General features: G+C 39.0%; 1 protein-coding gene across 3 annotated transcripts in view; it reads left to right on the top strand.

Moving 5' to 3' along the window:
* The window catches only part of SHROOM3 (shroom family member 3), a 554962-nt gene that overhangs the window by 438434 nt on the left and 94587 nt on the right, over positions 1 to 21941 (top strand). For all 3 annotated transcript variants that reach the window (XM_073599747.1, XM_073599766.1, XM_073599757.1), the window contains one exon: positions 16917 to 17039. In XM_073599747.1, the coding sequence (XP_073455848.1) occupies positions 16917 to 17039 (123 nt within the window). The remainder of the gene's footprint in view (positions 1 to 16916; positions 17040 to 21941) is intronic.

Genomic DNA, 21941 nt, shown 5'->3' with positions numbered 1-21941 from the left:
TTCCCGACCGGCTCCTGTACATTTACGTCGGCAGAATGGCACGGCTGTGCAAAGTAACGTACCCGTACGTTACTTTGAATTTGCCGCCATGTGCGCGCGCCTGCCGCGAGCTCCGTGAGTCAGGTCACGGGTCCCGCGGACTCGATCACTGCAGGGATACCCGCGATCGCCTCACGGAGAGGACGAACGGGGAGATGCTGATGTAAACAGCATCTCCCCGTTCTGCCTAGTGACAGTGTCACTCTATCTCTGCTCCCTGTCATCGGAGCAGAGATCAGTGAGGTCACATACACAGCCCACCCCCCCCCTACAGTTAGTAATCACTCCCAGTACTGATTTAACCCCTCCCTGCCCCCTAGTGGTTAACCCCTTTACTGCCAGTGTCATTTATACAGGAATCAATGCATTTTTATAGCACTGATTGCTGTATAAATGACAATGGTCCCAAAAATGTGTCAAAAATGTCCGACATGTCCGCCATAACATCGCAGTCACAATAAAAATCGCTGATCGCGGCCATTACTAGTAAAAAAAAAATTAATAAAAATGCCATAAAACTATCCCCTATTTTGTAAACGCTAAAACTTTTGCGCAAACAAATCAATAAATGCTTATTGTGATTTTTTTTTAACCAAAAATATGTAGAATACGTATCGGCCGAAACTGAGGAAAAAAAAGTTTCTTTATATATTTTTTTGGGATATTTATTATAGCAAGATGTAAAAAAATGCGATTTTTTCAAAATTGTCGCTTTTTTTTGTTTATAGCGCAAAAAATAAAAATCGCAGAGATGATCAAATACCACCAAAAGAAAGCTCTATTTGTGGGAAAAAAAGGACGTCAATTTTGTTTTGGAGCCACGTCGCACGACCGTGCAGTTGTCAGTTAAAGTGACGCGGTGCCGAATCGCAAAAAGTGCTCTGCTTAGGAGGGGGGTAAATCCTTCCGGGGCTGAAGTGGTTAAGAACAAACCTACAGAACCTATCTTATTTGTAGCTAGGGGGACTGCCTGGTCAAATAAGTACTCACTGTTCTTTCTTTCCTCTATTTTTTTTTAAATGAGAGATTTTTTATTTATTTTCCTATTTATCTATTTTCAATTGACATCTCTAATACATGAGAAGTGTCTGATATGGTGTATTTTTTTACAGTTTAAACCAAGATCCATACAGAGAGATGGCTGTATGTGAATTTAGGAATTTGCAACAGTAAGAAGACAGTTTGAAACTGCCCATAAGTGTTATAATAGTGTTGAGGATTTTACATTTGCCTTGAGTTTGCCGGTTAGTTGGGGCAGAGTTATATTTTTGTGTTTTTTAACATATTATTCGTCTGCATTAGCGAAAGCAATTAGTACAGTGACTTCTCCCGCCTGTGTTCTCTAAGCTGCTTGCTGATGAATTTGTCGTGACCTCTCTAACGTTGGGTCTGTTGCACTTCAATCTCACTATGTCCTATCTGACAGCTTTCATTTAAGAACCTGTGAGGAGTTAAATTCTGACAGGACAGCTGCCAAAACACATTTGGTAAGAGGAAACGCCTGTGTTACTTGAGGTGTGCATGAAATTAAACAAGTGGAGATAATGTTAACAAGGAAGTGCTGAAACTTATATCAAAAATGATATTGCAAGCTGAAGAATTGATGCCAAAAAAGAATAAACAGTCTGATGGAACTCTTATTCATTTTTATAAGTCAAATCATATGTAAGTGATTTTTGTTGGGCTGTATCAAGACCTAGAAGTTGTATGTTTTTTCTTGATATGCGTAAAAGCAGACTACAGTACATCATTTTATGACTTCTATTTAATCTGGATGTCCATTGATCCCAGATGTCACTTTTTGTCTGCTAGTGATTCCAGTAATCATCCACCACTCTAGAAATCATCAACTACTACAGTAATGCCTCGTATACACGATAAGAATATCGGATGAATGATCGTCTGTTTTTTTATGCATGTTAGTCTCATATTGAAGGTTCAAAAAATTCTCATACGACAGTATGCAACTTTAGAAGTGATGTCATTGTATTATATTATAATGTATTCTTTCATTTCTGAGCATGCGTGTTCTTGGTCACATAATTGTTTTCGTACAAATACCACACGAAAATAGGTTTTTTTTTTATTGTACGAGAAAAATTTTCATGCTCGTCCCTTCGAATCTTTACGCATAAACTGTTGTGATCGTCTCTCGAAAGCTGTGTACTAAAAATCAGATTATTGGACGATCGCTCCGAAAGCAGCATTTTTCGTCCAATTTTCTCATTGTGTGTTCTAGGCTTAAGCCAGATGAATCTCTTATGGAACAGAAATTCGGGCAGAACAGTTCAAAAATTATCAATTCTTTGGGTGGGGGGGGTGCATTTTTTTTAACCACTTCAGCTCTGGAAGGATTTGCCCCCTTCCTGACCAAGCCCTTTTTTGAGATACAGCACTGCGTCGCTTTAACTGACAATTGCGCGGTCGTGCGACGTTGTACCCAAACAAAATTGGGCCTATTTTTCTCACAAATAGAGCTTTCTTTTGGTGGTATTTGATCACCTCTGCGTTTTTTGTTTTTTTTTGCGCTATGAACAAAAAAGAGTGACAATTTTGAAAAAAAGCAATAAGCAATTTCTTCCACAGCTTAGGCCAATATGTATTCTGCTACATATTTTTGGTAAAAAAAATCTAAATAAGTGTAAATTGATTGGCTTGCGCAAAAGTTATCGCGTCTACAAAATAGGGGACAGATTTATGGCATTTTTGTTAATATTTTTTCTTTATTAGTAATGGCGGCAATTAGCGATTTTTATTGTGACTGCGACATTGCGACAGATCGGACACTTTTGACACTATTTTGGAACCGTTGGCATTTATACAGCGATCAGTGCTATAAAAATACACTGATTACTGTGTAAATGTCACTGGCAGAGAAGGGGTTAAACACTAGGGGGCGATCAAGGGGTTAACTGTGTTCCCTCAGCATGTTCTAACTGTAGGGGGGATGGGCTCACTAAAACATCACAGAGATCACTGCTCCCGATCACTGGAAGCATAGATCCCTGTCATGTTGCTAGGCAGAACAGGGAAATGCCTTGTTTATATAGGCATCTCCCCGTTGTGCCTCTCTGTGCCACGATTGCGGGCACACTCCCATGTCGCACTCCCGCTAGCCACGCATGACGCAGCGACGTATGGGTACGTTGTTTTGCGCACCTGTGTCACTTTGCCAACGTATATCGGCGTGAGCCGGTCGGCAAGCGGTTAATACATATTTTCAGTAATGCACAGAGTCTATTTGTATACTATCTACCAAGCATAATGACCTCAGAATTTTTTTTCTTTTTGCTGAAAAATTCTCTGATAATTTACACCACTTAAATGTGCTTTTATTTTTATCACATGCATAGTTTTTTTTTACACATTTTGCTGTATTTTTTGCTAATCATATCTACTTTTCTTTATTTTTTTTTTCTTCAGCATCCTATTTTCCCTTTGGAACTATTATGCACTTAGAAAAATAAGCTGGGATTTAGCATCAAAATAAGTTAAAAGTTCTTTTTACTAAGTTACTAAGTACTTTTTGAAACTTCATCTATGAATGGAAGATGGCAGATGATTGATAGGTGCACCATTTCCATTAATAGATTATATTTTATTCATAGAAGCTGTAGTATGGCATCTATGAATGGAGCAGCTGGCTAGAAAGCCCCTTAGTTCTTCTAACCCCCACCAAACCCTCAATATTATGGCAGCTTTGGGTGGGGGGGTCATGGATGAAGGAAGATTTCACCTAATAGAAGAGGCATCAGCACAAGGTACACATCCTACTGACTGTAAGTTATATCTCTTGTGCTAATTTTGGCTGCACTTAGGCCTTAATGCCAACCGGAGGCTGTCATTATTTTAGGGAACGCTAACATATGTGATACATTTAGTAAACTGACTGTTCCAAAAATCTATTGAAGATTTTGATCATTCAAAGCCTGATAACTTTAAAAGAAAATTGAAAACATCGTTTTCAATAGCAGAAAAGCAAAAATAGCAAACAGATGCTTTGTAAAATCTTCCTAAACAATAAAAGGTTAAAACCGATTGGTGCTAGGAGCAACAGTTACACTTTTGAATCTATTTGCTTTGCTCTACTTCTTAGTATGCATTTAGGCGGAATAATCTTCTTTCCTAAACTTCAACAGTAGAGTAGAGCCATTAATACTCATTTCCATTGCACCGTGGACCAGAGATTACGTGTTATTCATTATAATGGTCCTACAAAACCAACATCAGCCAGTGAAGAACAAAACACCTTACAAATGGGCTAAGACCAAAGGCTCCTTGGTTGATTTAGACCATTAAGGAATTAACTAGTTTCTGTTTACCCAGCACTTCAGTGGGCTTGGTATGTAATGCCTCATAAATACTTAAGTGTACTCTCAGTTAGTACATTTCTGTAGCATGGACATCATAATGAATTATATTGTTTAGGAAAAGTATCAGTGACTTGGGATGAATGTAAATGTGAACATCCCCTTAACTGCCTCTAATCCTTCAGTGCAAATTAGCTTCTTTCCAAAGACAGTAGCTTGGTTGGTGGTTGTTGTTGATCAAAAAAGTGGAGGAAACAAATTTTATTGGTTGCCCATAGCAGCCAGTTTTTGTTGGCATTCTTTTCCTAATCTATAACAGAAAAATGACAACCATCTTCTTTAGGAGTAGAATGGTTTAAAGAGACACCATCACCACACAGTACTTATGCTGAACACTTGACTTAATAAAGCACACCCAATACTATGTTTTGTCCCACATGGTTCCCTACGAACAGTTTATCTGGCCTAGTTAGAGGTGCCATAAATCTGGGAAGAAACCAACACTTACGAGTAGGCTGAATTCTTCTTTTTGATGCATATTGCTGCCGCTACCCCTCCCAGGTTGCTGCTGTACCAGGCTCTCAGTACAGGTTTAAGCACAGCTTTGCAGCAAGTCAGTTGTCAGAGCAAAGTCTATGTGTGGGAGCATGATTCCAGAGTGTAAGCAGTAGCAGTAAGTGCAGGGACCTACTACTGTGTAGGCTGAGCCACTGTGAGCTTGATGAGCTTGGTGAGCATGTGTAAAACTGCTCATGCTGAGGATTGCTTTGGAACACAACAAATATGACAACATTGTGTCTGCAATGGGCATTGATCTTACATTCAAGATGGTGGTGCCCAGCAACAAACAGAGAGCTGTTACAGCTAGTGGACAAGATAGGGCTTACAAGGGGCATACCATTACTAAGATAAGTTACTTGGATGGCAGGAACTAAAGGGCCATGAGATGTAAAAAAAAAACTTTGTAGAGACAGGTTTGATTCTGGCCATTCCAAAACTTTCTAAACATTATATATAACACCTCTGAACATTTTAGTTTAATCCTTATGCTCCTTAACTGCTGTTTTTAGCTAGAAAAGATATTTCAAAATGGTAGCTACCTTTGACTGGACTTGCTAGGAAAAAATAGGATGCATCAGTTATTGTGATCATTTCTTTTCAGTGATATATCTGCGATTATAGAGCTGCTGGCATCCATTAATGGCAATAGTGTGCAATTTACCTTTTTAAAGCTGAACTCCAGGCACATTTAGATCAAGATTTGAATCTAAATGACAAAAAGGGGACACTCACAGGAGTGCAGACAAATGGGCTGCGCACCCCACAAGATGCAAAAGAAAACGTTGGAACCCCCTAACGGGGCTTTAATGCAGCCAATAATATCAAAGTGGATGAGTAATCAAAAATCGCTTTATTGGTACAAAAATGTATAAAACAAATGGGTTCTGACATTAAAAGTCAGGACATAAACTGAAGTACAACATAGGATAAAAGACAGCGGGCAATGCCCATAACTGGGAACAGTGTACAATACAATCTATCCAAGACAACAAGATCAAAGGTATTAAAATCCTGTGTACAATACAATGTATCCAAGACAACAAGATCAACGGTATTGAAATGCTGACGCGTTTCGACCCTAACCGGGTCTTCTTCAGAGGATGATTGTCGGCTGTAAGGGTGTAAACATATATCAAAACATGGCACAAAACAACAACAACAATGGGTTTGTATGTATATAAACAGCTTCATAAATTACATAGTTACCAGTCACAAAGTTCCCGATGATTCTGAATGGTTATAGTGAAAGAAGTATGGTCCCTCCTGTGTCCATTGGTCTCCCCAATGACAGGCCAGTTCCCCGGGAAGCGGGTGTCAGGCCGACAAGCCTTGCAAGGGATCACGCATTAACTACCCCCCCCCCCCCGAGGGGGGAACCGGAGGGTGAGGGGCGCACACTGCACCCACAGTGGAACAACGGTAATGCTAGAATCGGATTAATGGAGTCATTAGTTTCCCGAATCGTACGAGAGAATAACAACAGTTTGCACTAACTTTAAACAATTTAGCTGGTGTGAATTTTTAAATAGGTCCATAGGTGTGCAGGGAACAGGATAACAGGGGAGGAAAAGAAGGAGAGGAAGCAGGGAAAGGAAAGAAACCCCAGGGGGGGGGGGGAGAAAAAAATGGGGGAGGAAGAAAGGGGAAGGAAAGGGGGGGGATTTGAATCTATTTGTTTAGTATTTTTACATAGTACAAATAAAGTTATCAGCCTTATGTAATCCTTTGCACAGAGGGGCTCATACTGGGGGTGGGATGACTGGCAAAAAAGCCAACCAGGGCTTTATTGCTTTTCAAAGGCATATTTCTAGAAGAAGTGGTAACAGGAATCATGCCATCAATTGCTGCTGTTCCTTCATTATCCAGTCACAAGCCAGGGTGAGTCCAGAACCAGGCTGCATGTATCAATTGCAGCATAACCTACAGAGAGGGAATAATTATTTTATTGTGCCTAATATGCCAAGCTGAATAAAATGCTCAGGGTTTAACACTGCTTTAAGACCATTTTAGCAAATTTTATTTAATACAGTTGAGAGTGTGAAAAAAAGAAAGACAGAGAGATCCACAATGGGAGCAGAGGCAGTAAAAGAATAAAAGTGATGATAAACAGAGCCAGAGAGGTGCCAAAATGATAAATGGGGACACACAGTAAACCACGGTGAGGGAAAGCGCTCTAATAATGTTGCCTTGACATATAAACTCATGCTGACAGTTTACAGCTATACACTCTGACTATCCCTATATTATTACTATTATAATTTCCCTCAAATGCAAATAACTGGTTTACATTAAAGGAGCATTGTATGTTTTATTGCTAAGCGGACAGTAAGGATTTGAACTAATACAATGTATATTGCTATATACTGAAGTAATGCCGCGTACACACGAGCGGACTTTACGGCAGACTTTGCCCGGCGGACTTTTCGACGTACTTTACGACGGACTTTCTGAATGAATGGACTTGCCTACACACAATCCACCAAAGTCCGACGAATTCGTACGTGATGACGTACGACCGGACTAAAATAAGGAAGTTCATAGCCAGTAGCCAATAGCTGCCCTAGCGTGGCTTTTTGTCCGTCGAACTAGCATACAGACGAGCGGACTTTTCGACCGGACTCGATTTCAACGGATTGATTTAAAACATGTTTCAAATCTAAGTCCGTCCAACTTTTAAGCAAACAAAGTCTGCTGGAGCCCACACACGATCGAATCGTCCGATGAAATCCAGTCCGCCGGGCAAAGTCTGCCGTAAAGTCTGCTCGTGTGTACGCGGCATTAGGTCTAGGGCCTAGGGAATACATAAAATGCTGAGATGGACTGTACTAAAGAATTCTGAAATAAAAGTTTTTCATTATTGTTTTTTGTAATAGAGAAAGGTAAAGAAGAATTTGCAACAGTGTTTGGTAGATTTAGGGTATCCATACTGCAAAGAGTTTTATACAAATCTAAACACAGCAATATTGTAGGTTATGGGTCAATGAGCACTGCTGCATTATAGTCAGCATTCCCCCGTAGTTATAGGCTGTCTAAACCTAAGGGAGAAAATTGCCTGTCCACAGTTTGAATTTGAACTGATTTCACGCGGTAAACACCTACACGTTTATAACAGCGTTTACATGCATAAGTGTTGCCGCCACTGCCTGTTGTTACTTAGGGGTTGATTTACTAAAACTGAAGAGTGCAAAATCTGGTGCAGTTCTGAATAGAAACCAATCAGCTTTCAGATTTTATTGTCAAAGTGTAAATGAACAAGCTGAAGTTAGAGGCTGATTGGTTACTATGCACAGCTGCACCAGATTCTGTGTGCATCAATTTTAGTAAATCTCACCCCTGAGGAACACTGTTAATGTTTGCATCTTCCCCCAGCCCTGAATGAGTTATTTACAAGGCAGCGGCATTGACACAGAATGATTTCAGCTGTCAGTTATTCAGAATGACTAAAGGTTGGGGTCCTTCTACCGTAGTAGGGAGCGGCAGCATACTGTACCCATGTAAATGCTTTTTTAGTATGGACCATCATGGACCATTTTTTAAGCAAGATCTTTTCTGCCAGCAAGAACCTGCCTACATTTCGAAAGTTTTTATTGCCCCTATGAATGAACCAAAAAGAACTCTTGCAATTTTCTTTTGAACTCTTTTTCAAAAGTTGCTGTAGTGATCCCACGTATGGCCCTATCAGCATTGAACAATAAATCTTGTATCCCCAGTAGATCAAAATGTTCCTTAACCCAACTTATACAGACCAATACATTCTCCAAACTAATAGGAGAGCAGTTAGCATAACTAATCTATAACAGTGAAATATTGTTACAGCCTGCCTGTTTAGGGGACCCTGCGTGTTCAAAACTTTGAATGTTTCTTCTACTGGTGACTTTACAGTAAATATGGACTAAGGAACATTTTGGTGTGCTGTCAATATGTGATTTAACATCCTTAATTGGGGTCATCTACAACACATAGGAGACGATTGACACACCAGTGAGAAACAATGATACACTTGGTTCTTTCACAGTCAAAGGTTAATCACTAGTAACCGCTATTCTTTGGTGTGGGTAATCTATTCAGGGGCTGGTTAACTTGAGGAGTACACATGTATTAGTCCCACAAGTTAACACATTGCTTTCCACGTCTTGACTTTTACCACCTAGGGCAGAATGAGGGTTTTCAGAAGTGGTGCACATAGTGTCCCTTTTCATTGTTAAGGTGGACCAGAAGTAGTTCTCTGAGATTACCCAAATATTAAGAGAAAAGTGCCTAAAAAGTTCTGTGCCTGCTTAAAATGATCATAGACACTGAAACCTGTATGTTCATCTATCTAATTGTAGCATTCCAAATAAATGTATTGCAGCTGTGGGTTATAACATATGCATATTCAACTCAAGTTACTCTCAGCGTCATAGTATTTTAATGTCTGTGGTGTTGTATATACACTTTATGAGTCTGCAGGAATGTATATATATATATATATATATATATATATATATATATATATATATATATGTACAGTGAGTAATTAAGCTTTGTTAATGTAATATCAGATCAGTAGGTACTGGAATTTTGTAAAACGTGTCTATTTTTAGAGCGGGTTATCTATATTTCTCAATAATAACAAATAGGGTTCTCCCGATACCACTTTTTTAAGAGTACAGATACTTATTTTTAATGTCATGTGACAGTTTTCAAAGCACAATACAGATTAGGTGGAACTGATATGCAGCACTGATGAGCACTGATAGGTGGCACTGATTAAGCAGCACTAATGAGCACTGATAGGATTAGGTTACACTGATGGGCACTGATATGCTGCACTGATGGCTGGCACTGATAGGTGGAACTGACTGATGGCTGGCACTGATGTCTGGACACTGATGGGCACTGTTAGATGGCACTGACTGATGGCTGGCACTGATAGATGGCACTGACAGGTGGTTGGCACTGATAGGCGGCCAGCATTAAATGACATGAGAGGAAAGGAATGCTATGCTGCCTACAAGGCCCATCTTGGTACTCCTTGCACTCGGCCACATAAAAGCAGCAGTGGACATCTTGTTACATGCAGCCCGAATTAAGTGGGCTGGGTGTAACAAGATGTCCGCTGCTGGATTACTGCGGCCGAGTGCAGGGTGTACCAAGATGGGCATCGGGATGTTCAACCTCTGACGGCGACACGGAGTGTCACTTCCATTACTGAATGTGATGGCTCCGGTCACCGATCCCAATGGATAATGCAGCTGCTCCCTGCACCCCTGCCAGCTTACCTAGTTCCAATGCTTGAGGACTCGCTCTCCGTTCCGCCCGCTGACTCTACCCGCTGACTTCTGGTTGCGCCGCCTCTCCCAGGTATCGAATTAGGCATCGGGAGCATCTGTGTGAGTACTCGCACAAATGATCGGTATTGGTCCTGATACCGATACTAGTATCGGTATCGGGACAAACCTAATAACAAATGTAACATATAAAGCAAAGAGATGGGGAAATTGCATATTTTATATTTTCTTATTAACATTGTCTCAAAATATCTAAGAAAGCTTCCAATATCCTGGTTACCCCAAAAACGTAAACTATCACGTAACCGTGATAAAACACAAAGGTGTTGAAAAATATCATTGATAATAAAAAACTGATAGTGATAACTGTGCTGACAGTTACAGTTCTGCTACATGACATAGTTTAAGTGGAAAGTAACAATATACTGTATGTTAAAGGGCAGTGTACACATTGATAAATAGTTTTATTTTTTTGTCTGCATCCTTCTTGATCTCTTACATGGAAAGTGACACTGTTTTTATGTCAGAAATGTACAACTACCTAGCTGATGCAGAAACTGCTTCACTGATTTCTAAAGCATGTAAGACACAGTTTACTCAATCATATTTCAAATCAGGGTTCCCCCACTCTTCCTCTTAATTGGCAAAATCATTTTCCCTTTCTCATGGGTCCTAGTTTGTGTGTATTGGCAAGAGCAAACATGGCTGGGCTCAGCTGTTGTTCTCTGGAATGTAAATTGTAACTCATGATAAATGTGAACATAAATAAGTGAAAAATATTTTTGGGTGAAAGAAAAAGCCCCAAAGATGGGTACATACTATATACCACTGCTAATTAAAAAATTTAAAAAAAATAAAAAAAACAATAGTATACATTGGTAAGATTATTTACATCAAACTGTCCTATTTTACACATTCATATCACTATATAATCCCTTTTTACCAAATTTATTAGAATGTGTATTGCATTAAAATGTATGTAAATACTAACAATGAACTTCCCATATTTGCTTCCCTTTGGTCTGCTAAATCTACCACGTGAAAGCATATTATTGATAGGTGCAAACAAATACCTTTTGATTCTGCCACGGGTTGCAGGAAGGAAATTCACTTGATTTCCCTATTAACACAGAAAGTATTGATAGGGAAATCCCTCCCGTGGAGGCGGAGCCATTGTGTTCTCCCGGCAGAGAACACAGTGATTATTGCTAGTGGCTAAAATAGCTGCTAGAAATAATCGCATGTAAAATCCAACAGGCCCATTGAGTAGGTGACCAAGAGTGAAGTAGATATATTATAGTTCACTCACTCAAGCAGAAATTCAAAAAGTAGAAGTTTCATACCAGATGTAAAAGTAAAAGTCCATCCATCATACAGAAATATGGCAAGCACCACAGATGGATCACATGGGAGAAGAGTTTGAAGTCTAACTGGTTTCGTTGGTGACCAAACTTTCTCAGAGACTGCCCAGAGGTAATCAACGAAGCTGGTTAGATGTCAGTCTCTCTTCTTCCATGTGAGTCTGATACATTTTTTTCATTTTCTTTATAAATAATTACTTCAATTTTTGTGGAAGCCTTGTGAAAGTAGATATTTATATAGCAGTGGTGTAGAGTGAAATATGGCTCTTGCATGCATGTTTGCTGTGATGTGGAGCTTTGTGGAGGAGAGAAACTCTGGAAGTCATGTGATATTATTATTATTATACAGGATTTATATAGCGCCGACAGTTTACGCAGCGCTTTACAACATTAGGGCAGACAATACAAGTACAATACAATTCAATACAGGAGGAATCAGAGGGCCCTGCTCGTTAGAGCTTACCATCATGAATAATATTGAATGTTCCTATGAATATATGCTTATATTATTTTCAGTAGTGGGTTTGTCTGCCTTTTCAGTTGTAAGAAAGCAAGTAACTGTAAAACAGAAAAAAAATGCATGGGACACTGCGTCTAATATTGACATATATATAAATATATTTTATAAATATATATATATCTATATATATATAGATATATATCTATATATATATAGATATATATATATTTTTTTATTTTTTTTTCGTTTTTTTACAAAAATATCAAAAATATTTATAAACTGTCTTTACTGTTGTTTTCATTAAATGCACAGGCATGCAGCCTGCTTAAAGCAAAACTCCAGTCAAGTTGTTTATATAGTTTGGGATAGAGTGAGGAAATGTTAAAACCTTAGTCAACTTTCTGGTCTCATCTGCGTTCCCTTTGGGGAGATTGCCTCACACTTTCTATGTATTTGAGAGATATCAACAGAACAGGAAGTGAGGAGAAATCTCCCCAGTAAGAGACAGCATTAAAATATAATTTTTGTACTCGCTGTAAAAACCTTTTCTTGGAGTCTGCTGAGGGACACAGGAAGTCTTTCACATTTAGGTTAAACTACTGCTTACAGGAAGATTGGACACTGGTGTAAAAAAAATGTAGGCCAGTTAAGAATAAACTTTCCTACTACCAGCTACTACCAGCATGCCTCGGTGTTTTAGCAAAGCTGTACCAAGAGCATGATCATAAACACAGGGGATGGGGCTTATGACTTTGAGTAACAAAATTCTGTTATCTTTCTCATCCACTGAGGGACACAGAAAGCCTTTCACATTCAGAACTACTGAAATCAGTCTAGCTGAGGGGTGGGAAACACAGCAAACAAATGCTAACGGCCCAAGAAAACAACAGAGAACTAGGCACTGTCTGCATTTTAAAAAGTCACCTGAAGGTCTTTAGCTGGCATCAGATGTCACCACAACATTCAGCTGGTAGAACAGAGAACACGTTAACAGAAAACTAAGGACAGCCTTGCAAATCTAGGAAAGAGTTGCTTGATGCTAAAAAGCTCAAGAAGTGCTCATTAATCTAGTGAAGTGTGCCTTCATAGAAAGGGTGGAACCCAAACCTTGAGACAATAAGCTTGCATAATGGTCTAACTAAGCTACTTAGAGATGGTGGAACAAGAAGCAAGAACCTCTTATGGGGTCTATCTGGGATTACAAAATGGGTATCAGTCTTCCTGAAGCCGCATGAACTGGTGCTGAACAGCAAACAGAAGAACAATGTCCTAGTTGAGGTAAAAGGCAGAAAGTACCTTATGCATAAAGATTATCTGGGCCACAATGCCACCTTGTCCCTATGCAAAATCCAAAAGGATTCCTTGCAGGATAAAGCCACCATTTTACACCTTGCATTGCAGAGGTGATGGCTACAAGGAATATCACTTTGTGCATAGAGAGGTATATCTCTAGAGAGAGAGAGAAAGTATATCTCTAATGGGTTTAATGGTAGTTTCTGAAGTGCAGAGAGAACCAGATTCAGATCCACAGAGTTACAGGGGAATAATTAGGGGGAGCTACATTTGAAACATCCTGTACAAAGGTTTTAATCAAATAATGAGCGGCCAACAGTCTCTGAAAGAAGATGTAAAGGGCAGAAACCTGGATCTTGATTGTGCTAAGAGCCAAACATTGGTCGAGAACGATAGGATAGGATAGAAGGAAGGATAGTCAGGGGACAAAAGATCAGGGAGTACTGATCCCACCAATCAACCACTGCTTCCACTGAAGGATCCTTGTACTTGGAGACAACCCTGAAAAGTTTATTGTTGAACCCGAAGGCCAGGAGGTTCAAATTCAACATCCTCTACCTGTAACACAAGTCCTTCAACACCTAAGGGCCTAGGAGCCACTCCCTTGAGTCCAGATGTTATCATCTGACAACATCTGGCTGACAATTGTTTAAGCCTGGGATGTACATGGTGGACAAGGCTGAAATGGTGAAGTTCTACCCAGGACAAAATCTGATCCACCTCTTTTGTCGCTGTTAGGGTGACAGGACTCGAGGCAGACATCCATAGTAAGGATCTTCTAACACATGGGAAAAAAGGATTCCCCTTATTCCAGAGCTACCAAGCCAATATTGGTTAGTCTGTCACATAACAGAGATAAAGAGAAGACATCCGCCCCCCTAGAACACTAGCAAAAAAACAAAGGAATGCTGGGTTAAGGGGTTATACTGGGCTGGCCTACAGTTTTCTGTTTGTCAGTGTCCAATCCTTCTGTAGGCAGCACTATAACGTAAAGATGAAAAGGTTCCTGTATCTCTCCATTGGCGAGAAAGAAAATAATTTTTTAAACACATTGGGAAATATTTGTCTGATTTTTAATACTGTAAATGTATGTGAGAATTCAATGTACTTCCTGTCTGTAATGGACAGAACCTGATAGTGATTCTAACACTTATCTAATATATTAAAAAACGTAATAAAGTTTTTTGCGTGGAGTAAGGCTTTTAAAAGCCATCTGGCTCCTGCATTGGACTGATTGGCTAGTGAACTTATTGTATATTTTTTCCATCTCATTTGTATAATCTATTTTACATTGTATATGTGGCCTAAAACAATGAAAATAGTACCGCTCAAATGCCACTCCAAACCTGTGTCAATCGAATCAGCATGTGAAAAGACTGGTGCAGGACAGACAGAATCGGCTTGTCAGGCTCCAGAACACATCCCTCTCCAGGCCTCTACCATTAAGCCCTTGAGTAGAAAATCCAATCTTAATACAACAAAATCATCTACGTATGTTGTAATTTGAAAATCCAGTAGAATGATCTGCACATCTGCATATTCACAATGTTTAAGACCTATTTATAAGGAATATCAGATGCTGCTATGTGCTCACACATTATAACTCCATACTGCACCAACATTTTATGAGTCATTTATAAAATGCAGGCCAGAGTGTGGAGCCAGCAGTATCCCGTGTAGTGCTATCTGCATAACACTACAGTGATTGGAAAAGTAGCTGGTCCTATGACTTTGACATATCACATGACCAGCCTCTTCTCCCCCCTTTTCCCTATGCATTCATTTAAATGCAACTTTGTTTGTGTGTAAAGTATTTTTGGGTTAATCAGAGGTAAAATACATAAGGCTGTTTTACAACTGGACCTCATATTTATATGCAAACGAATTATATTTCTAAATGAGAAATGGCAAAGCGTTTGCATATTGATTGCTCAGCCAATGCATAAATGGCTATTCAAATACACAATTGCCAAGTGACTGACAATATCTTTGAATTTTAATATTATACCTAGGATCTGCTCTCCTTGTAAATTTTTCAGCTAAATGACTGTGTCTCTGTACATGCAACACCAGACTCGGTATAATAACAGATATGTGAATTATGTTTCAGAGTAAACGTAAGCCTGATGTTGCAGGTCGAAAATACACAACTTGTTAACAGATCAATTGCTTTCTTCTAATTTTAAACTAAAAAATGTTGTTCTGCTGCCCATTTTAAGTCAAAATGTATTCTAGACACCTGCATGAGATTTAAATGACTGTATTCCTGTCATGCACGGAATGTAAGTTGTTTCAAATATGCAACCTGGGCTCATAGAAGGGTTTGTTAACTAATAAGACTATAGACCAAATGTGCCAAACAGGAACGTAACTCGTTTTAGCGATAATATTAAAGTCAGGCAGTTATTTTAAAAAAAGAACACCAATACAGGTGTGTATTCAATAAAAATAATTAAAGCTGAAATTTATTCTGCTTACATTTTGTTTTACCTTGCTCCTCACTCCTCCACCCCCATCAAAATTCTAATATAATTTTTACATAAAACTTTTTTACATTTTCAGCACATTCCTTATTTTAGACCTGGTGATATCATCACTATGTGTCTGTACTTTTCTTTGCAATGCTGGCAGATCATGGCTGGTGGGAGGGGCCAACAAGGTGCTATACATTGTTACCCAAAAATATCACAGCACCCTGTCTCAGTATTCCTCTCAGGAGCCCCTAACCCTGATGCAAGCAATGGGTGGGCTCTTGGGAAGAGTTATGCACATATCAAAATACCTTGATGGGTGAATATCAGTCTGAAAAATTGGGCATTCCTAGACATTCGCATGCAGACCACTCCAAGCATCACCTACTGTACATGTGATGCTGAGCTTCTATGACTGAAGAAACTGAAATCCAATGAATGACAGGGGTGGACCAGGGCAGGAAGTCTGGGGAGGAAAGGCTAGATGATGGTGGATGTCCACCAGCCAGGAAATGAGAAGGGCTCTATGTGACTTGCAGCAGCTTCTAATACACACTGCAAAAAGCTCATAGTGTGCAATGAAATCAGAGTGAGCATTTTTAGTACAGATGAGGAGTGTGTACAACTGTGCAAGACTGAAAGGAAGGCTAGAATCTAGCTTTATTGGTTCGTTTACAATAGCGGCAAGCACTGATGCTCCTCTGAAAAACAATTCATGCTCAGAACGCTTTTCAAAGCCATTGATAGGTGACCAGTAGGTGATATGTCACCTCTTTACCAGCTGTGTTAAAGCGGAACTTCACCCTAGGGGAAGTTTCACTTTATGCCCTCCTCCCCTAATAATTTTGGCACTTTTTTTGGGGGGGGGGGGGGGGGTGCGGCAATTCACCAGAATTGGGCAATTCGACAATTTAATATATAATTGTTTTTAAGGCAAAGATTACTATATAGAGTGTTTATATCCACAATAATTGTAATCACATATTGCTTTGGTTGTTTTAAACTGATAAAAGGCTAGGTTGAATTGACTGCTTTTGAATAGTGCACTTTGCTTAATGTAATTACTCTTTGCTGTTTTATTAAATACACCCCAAAGTTTACTAAACTGACAAGGTTTAATTTTTTTTTTGTCTTGTTTTTGTTTTTAAAAGCATATTTATTGGGAAGGCTGAATATTATGAACAGACTTTCAGCAGCTTTGAAACAGCACCAGGGAAGCAATCCATCAACCCAGCAGCATGTCCAGATGGACCTAAACTAAGACTCAAGACCAGGTGAGACGACCCTTATGAGCTCATTTTTGTATGTACACTGCCATTCTGTATTTTCTTTGCTATGACTGTGCTGGCCTGCCTGATTTATTCTTGTTGTATGCTTTTTAACTTATATAAGACATTTCCATTTGCCTCTCCAGAGTAACCATAGTCATCATAGCATCTATGGCAGTGGTGGTCAACTTGATAAAAGGGGGCCTTCAGTCCAGAGCCTAACTTTTCCAAAGGGCTGTACATAATATTCAGAGGATTTCACTGTAGAAAGCTTTTAGAGACTTCATGCAACAGGAGATGGTCACAAATTATGAGCATGCTACAAGAAATGGTTAGGAACCGCAGACAAGCTGCAGGAGATGGTCAAAGATTATGAGCATGCTAATGACTCGTACACACAATGATATTATCGGACGAATGACTATCCATTTTGTTTTTTTGCATGCTAGTCTCCATCTCAAAAATGAAGAGGTTACTAAAGTTACGAAAATTCTCACACGACAGAATATAAATTCAGAAGTGATGTCATGTATTGTATTGTATTTGTATTGTATTTTCGGATGAAGGCTGTACTGATTAAACGAAAAAAATGTGTTTGTCCCTTCAAATAATATCGGATGAACTGCCGTGAATGGCTCTCGAAAGGTGTGTACTAACCATCAGATTACCGTACGATCAGTTCTAAATCGGTATTTTTTTGTCCGATTTTCTCTATGTGCGTACGGCCTTAAAGGAAATGGTTACAGTAGAAACCACAGACAAGGTGCAGGAGATGGTCAAAGATTATGAGCATGCTACAAGGGATGATTGGAAACCACAGACAAGCTGCAGGAGATGGTCAGAAACTGCAAGCATGCTATAGAAGTTGGTGGAGGCAGGGGATATGCTTCAGGAAACAATCAAGACTGGAGACAGATTACATGTACAGCTAGAGATCATTGCTGTTATAGCCCCCTTCCAAGATCGTGCTTCCGATTATGTGCTCCCTACAACCCCTTAAAAATTATTTGTGCCAGCAGCGATATTTCTTTTAGCAAGATCAATTATAAAGGTTCAGAGGGATAAAAAAAAACATTAAATGAAAAGGGGATAGACATCACAGAAAAAAAGTAAAATAGTGTTAAGAAAATGAACCAAATCAGTCTAGAAGCCAGTCTAAAGAACAATTTTCTTCATTGGTTTGAGAGAGCATCTAAGTAAGGAAAACAAGACAGGGGCCTTAAAGGCTGCACAATTAGTACCATAGGGCTTCCTATGGGCTTCCATAGGGCTTCCTATGTCCCCTGAGCTCCGGAGGTTTATAGGATAGGCTAGGAAGGTGATTAGAGGCTGATCAATGTCATCTGTATTTTCCGGTATGTTTGCTGTCACTTCTGTTTTGTTGTGTGCTTACCATGCTTACGTTATCGCTAGACAGTTGCCAGATGTCATCATAGTGACTGGCTAGAAGGGCAGCTGCTGGGCAACATAATATGATATTTGGCAAAAAAACAATTATCTGTTTTGGCAGCTTGGTTAAACAACTAAATATTTTTTTTTCTTTTAAGCTGTCTAGTTACATCCAGAATTTTAAACTATTAGGTGGTCCAACAGTATTAAATCCATTTCCATTAACCCAGTTAAAATACAAAATAAGCCGTTGTATTTATATGTATATATGTATATAGTTACAGGTAGCTAAAGTGAAGCAATAAAAACAACCAAATTTAACAAATAATTGACCATAATAAAATGGATTGTACCTCAAAATAATTTGTATAATCACTTCAACTTCACTACTTGCATAACTCAAAATCATTTAAAATACATCAAACAAGCAAAACAACCACATGGTACCAGTCTGGCTCAGACACCCTTGATGTACTAAAATCTTATTACTTAAAAGATATGTCAGGATAGAAACATGGGAGCCACCACTGTTAACCTGTTTTGTAGGATACGTTCACAAGGACTTTCATCTTTATTCTTCTTTCATTGCTTGGCAAATCATTGACCTGAAACAAGCATGGATGTATCTGGTTTCAGGACACCAAAATGTGCGATAAATGGGGATAATTCCTATTTTATTTTTGTTACATGTTGCCATTCACATAACTTTAAATAATGTTTAAAAATTGCTCCTTCTTTTTTACATGCTGAAAGTCTTAGTTTTGCCATTCTATGTAATGTTAAAGTATAAGTTTATTCAAAATAAAGGCTCCTGGATTCCTTGAAATCTTCATCCTTCATACTGTGACCGCCACTTATTAAGAGTGCCTGACTAGGTCCATGCTTTACTCCCACCTCATTCATTCATAGTGTTACATAGTGTTACATTAATGGAGGACATTCATATGATGGATATTGTAGTTTAGTGCACTTAAAAAAAATCCCTCAATTTGTCCCCTAATTGCACATTGCAAGTTACCAAACTCAGTAGAAGTCCTATGTATAAACCTTCTTCAAAGAGAGAACTAGAAAGGTAAAACATAGTTTAAAAAATATATTTTTTATGTATGATCTGTGAATAGGTACACACAACAAATATACTGAACAGTGGGGGTTTCTCAAATTTGACTGCAAAGGTGGAAATACATTTAAGTGCAGTTTTGAGTCTTTTGTTAGCTAAGTCTTACCCAATGTATATTTCTGAAAGTCCATCTGCATTAAGTAAGCGACTAAATTAAGAGGCTTTAAAAAACGTAGGAACATACCAATTTATTGTATAACACTAGCACAGCTCCCTAATATATACAGTAAGAAAAAATTTAGACTCTTGACATATATTGTATACAATACAATGAACATGCTGTCCTGGAGGAACATTTTTCATAGAAGATGATGCCCAGATATGCACCTGAACCTGTTAACTTGTGTGTAGTTGTCTTAGATAAAAGGACAGATTTATATACTGTTAGAATAAAAGATCCTGCAAATTGTGAAGGTTACATGAAAGAAAACTCTAATATTCTATATATTCTACAAAAAAAAACCTTGGACAGTTCAAGTGCATATTACAGTTTTTACATACTAAAAATTAGTTGCTAGAGCAAATTGCTATTCAAACCCTGACTCCACCCTCCCTCATACGGCTCAAGAACACTAACATGGCAGTTGCATTTGAAATATTATTAGCTGTACATTTTCACAAAAATTGTCATAGCTTCCAAAAATTCTAATAGGCTTATTCTAGGTTGCCACTGAATGCATTAACACCATGTAGTGGAGTTCTAGCACATTAACCATTTTTGGTGCACAAGATATTACCATCCTCTATAATTTCCCTATTTCCAGTTGGAAACCTAACAATGTTTTGCAATAAATATCCACCTGCAAAGGCTATAATACACACACACATATCCAAATGATCAGGATTTTTCATCTTTATGGATGGATACACTTTATGGATACTATTGAACCACTGACCTTGGTATAGAAACCCTTGAATCACTGGTGCATTGAATATTTTTGGCAATTATTTCACCCAGGCTCTGGCCAGGGCTCGCCCAGGTAGCCTGACACTGTCTTACAATTTGTATTTCATGATCCTTGGTGTCAGGGTTGCCAACCTCCCTCATACTGTTTTTACTAACTAAATATACCACATTTTCTGACTGAGCACATTTTTTACTGACAACTTGAAATATGACAAAAGCTCATATTAATATCCCTTTTGGATGGGCACTGACACCCATAGGCTATGAATGAGTGCCTTGTTTATGCGGCTTCAGCCACCAGGTGCATCATACAGTAGCAAATTTGTGTCTATTGCAGCTCTATGGACACAGCCACTTGTCCCAATTTGACAGTCATGCAGGTGAGGGTAAGCAACCCAACTCGCAGACGGTGTGCATTGGGTGTTGCTCACTTGTCAAATTGGGGTGACTGGCTGTGTCCATGCATCCACTGCATCCCGATATTGCAATGAGCAACTGGTAAGAAAGTAAACACTTTAGCCTGCACCTGTGACATGTAAAATTCTAAACAGTATATAGAGCTTAGCGGTCATAACTATGCAATGTACATTATAGGACACAGAGTGCAGTGGTACTGACATCTCTGGTCAGTGGAAGGACAAACCCCTTAGCAGGTGTGGTCAGTGCGAGGAATAATATGCCCCACCATCATTGTGCTAAAAATTTCACTGATGTCAGTGGTTACCGGGCAGAAAAAAAATCCCCACATGAGTGGTCAGTGGGGAGAAAAATACATCGGCTAGAGTGGTCAGAAAAAATAAATGGGCTTGGTGGCCAATGGGAGGATGAATGCCTGGTGTTTGTGTCCGGTGGAAGAAGAATGCCATGACATTGGTGACCAGTAGGAAGACAATTGCCCTGACGAAACCTGAGCAAATCAGTTATTTTTTCCATAATGTAAAACCTGCAAATTCCCCTAGTTGAATTGGTTGTCAGACACTGACCCCCAATATAATGGGGCATTCACCCTGGCCACGGATTCTACACTGATTACCAATGTACTCACCAATGTAGGGGGGGTGATTTCACACTGACCACCAGTCTATGCACGTAGCCAGAGAAGGTGACATATTTAACATAACACAGGTCAGCTAAGAAAGAATGCAGAAATGTCATAAACCTCCCTTAGTGGGCCTTCAAAAAATCTTCTAATGAAGCCCTGTCATAAATGGCCAGGTCATAAATACTCTGGGTGCAGTACTATACTAGTTTCTTTACTGAGCTATGACTGAAATACACAAAGTTAAGTTTCATACAATCCCCATATATCTTCCTGAAATAGAGTTACCTTTATAAAAAATGGTTACACTAATGTACAGTATAAAAAGATACCAATCAGTTACATATCAAACACATCAACGTATTTGGTGTCTAACAAATATAAATTTTACTCTGCTAAACAATATGCTGGTAGTTGCATGGTAAAACCTTTTCAGATGGAAATATAGATGTA

The sequence above is a fragment of the Aquarana catesbeiana genome, linkage group LG01 (genome assembly GCF_042186555.1).
Source record: "Aquarana catesbeiana isolate 2022-GZ linkage group LG01, ASM4218655v1, whole genome shotgun sequence".
In the NCBI taxonomy this organism is placed as follows: Eukaryota; Metazoa; Chordata; class Amphibia; order Anura; family Ranidae; genus Aquarana; species Aquarana catesbeiana.
The sequence above is the reverse complement of the archived record's forward strand: the minus strand, read 5'-3'. Positions and strand labels throughout refer to the sequence as shown.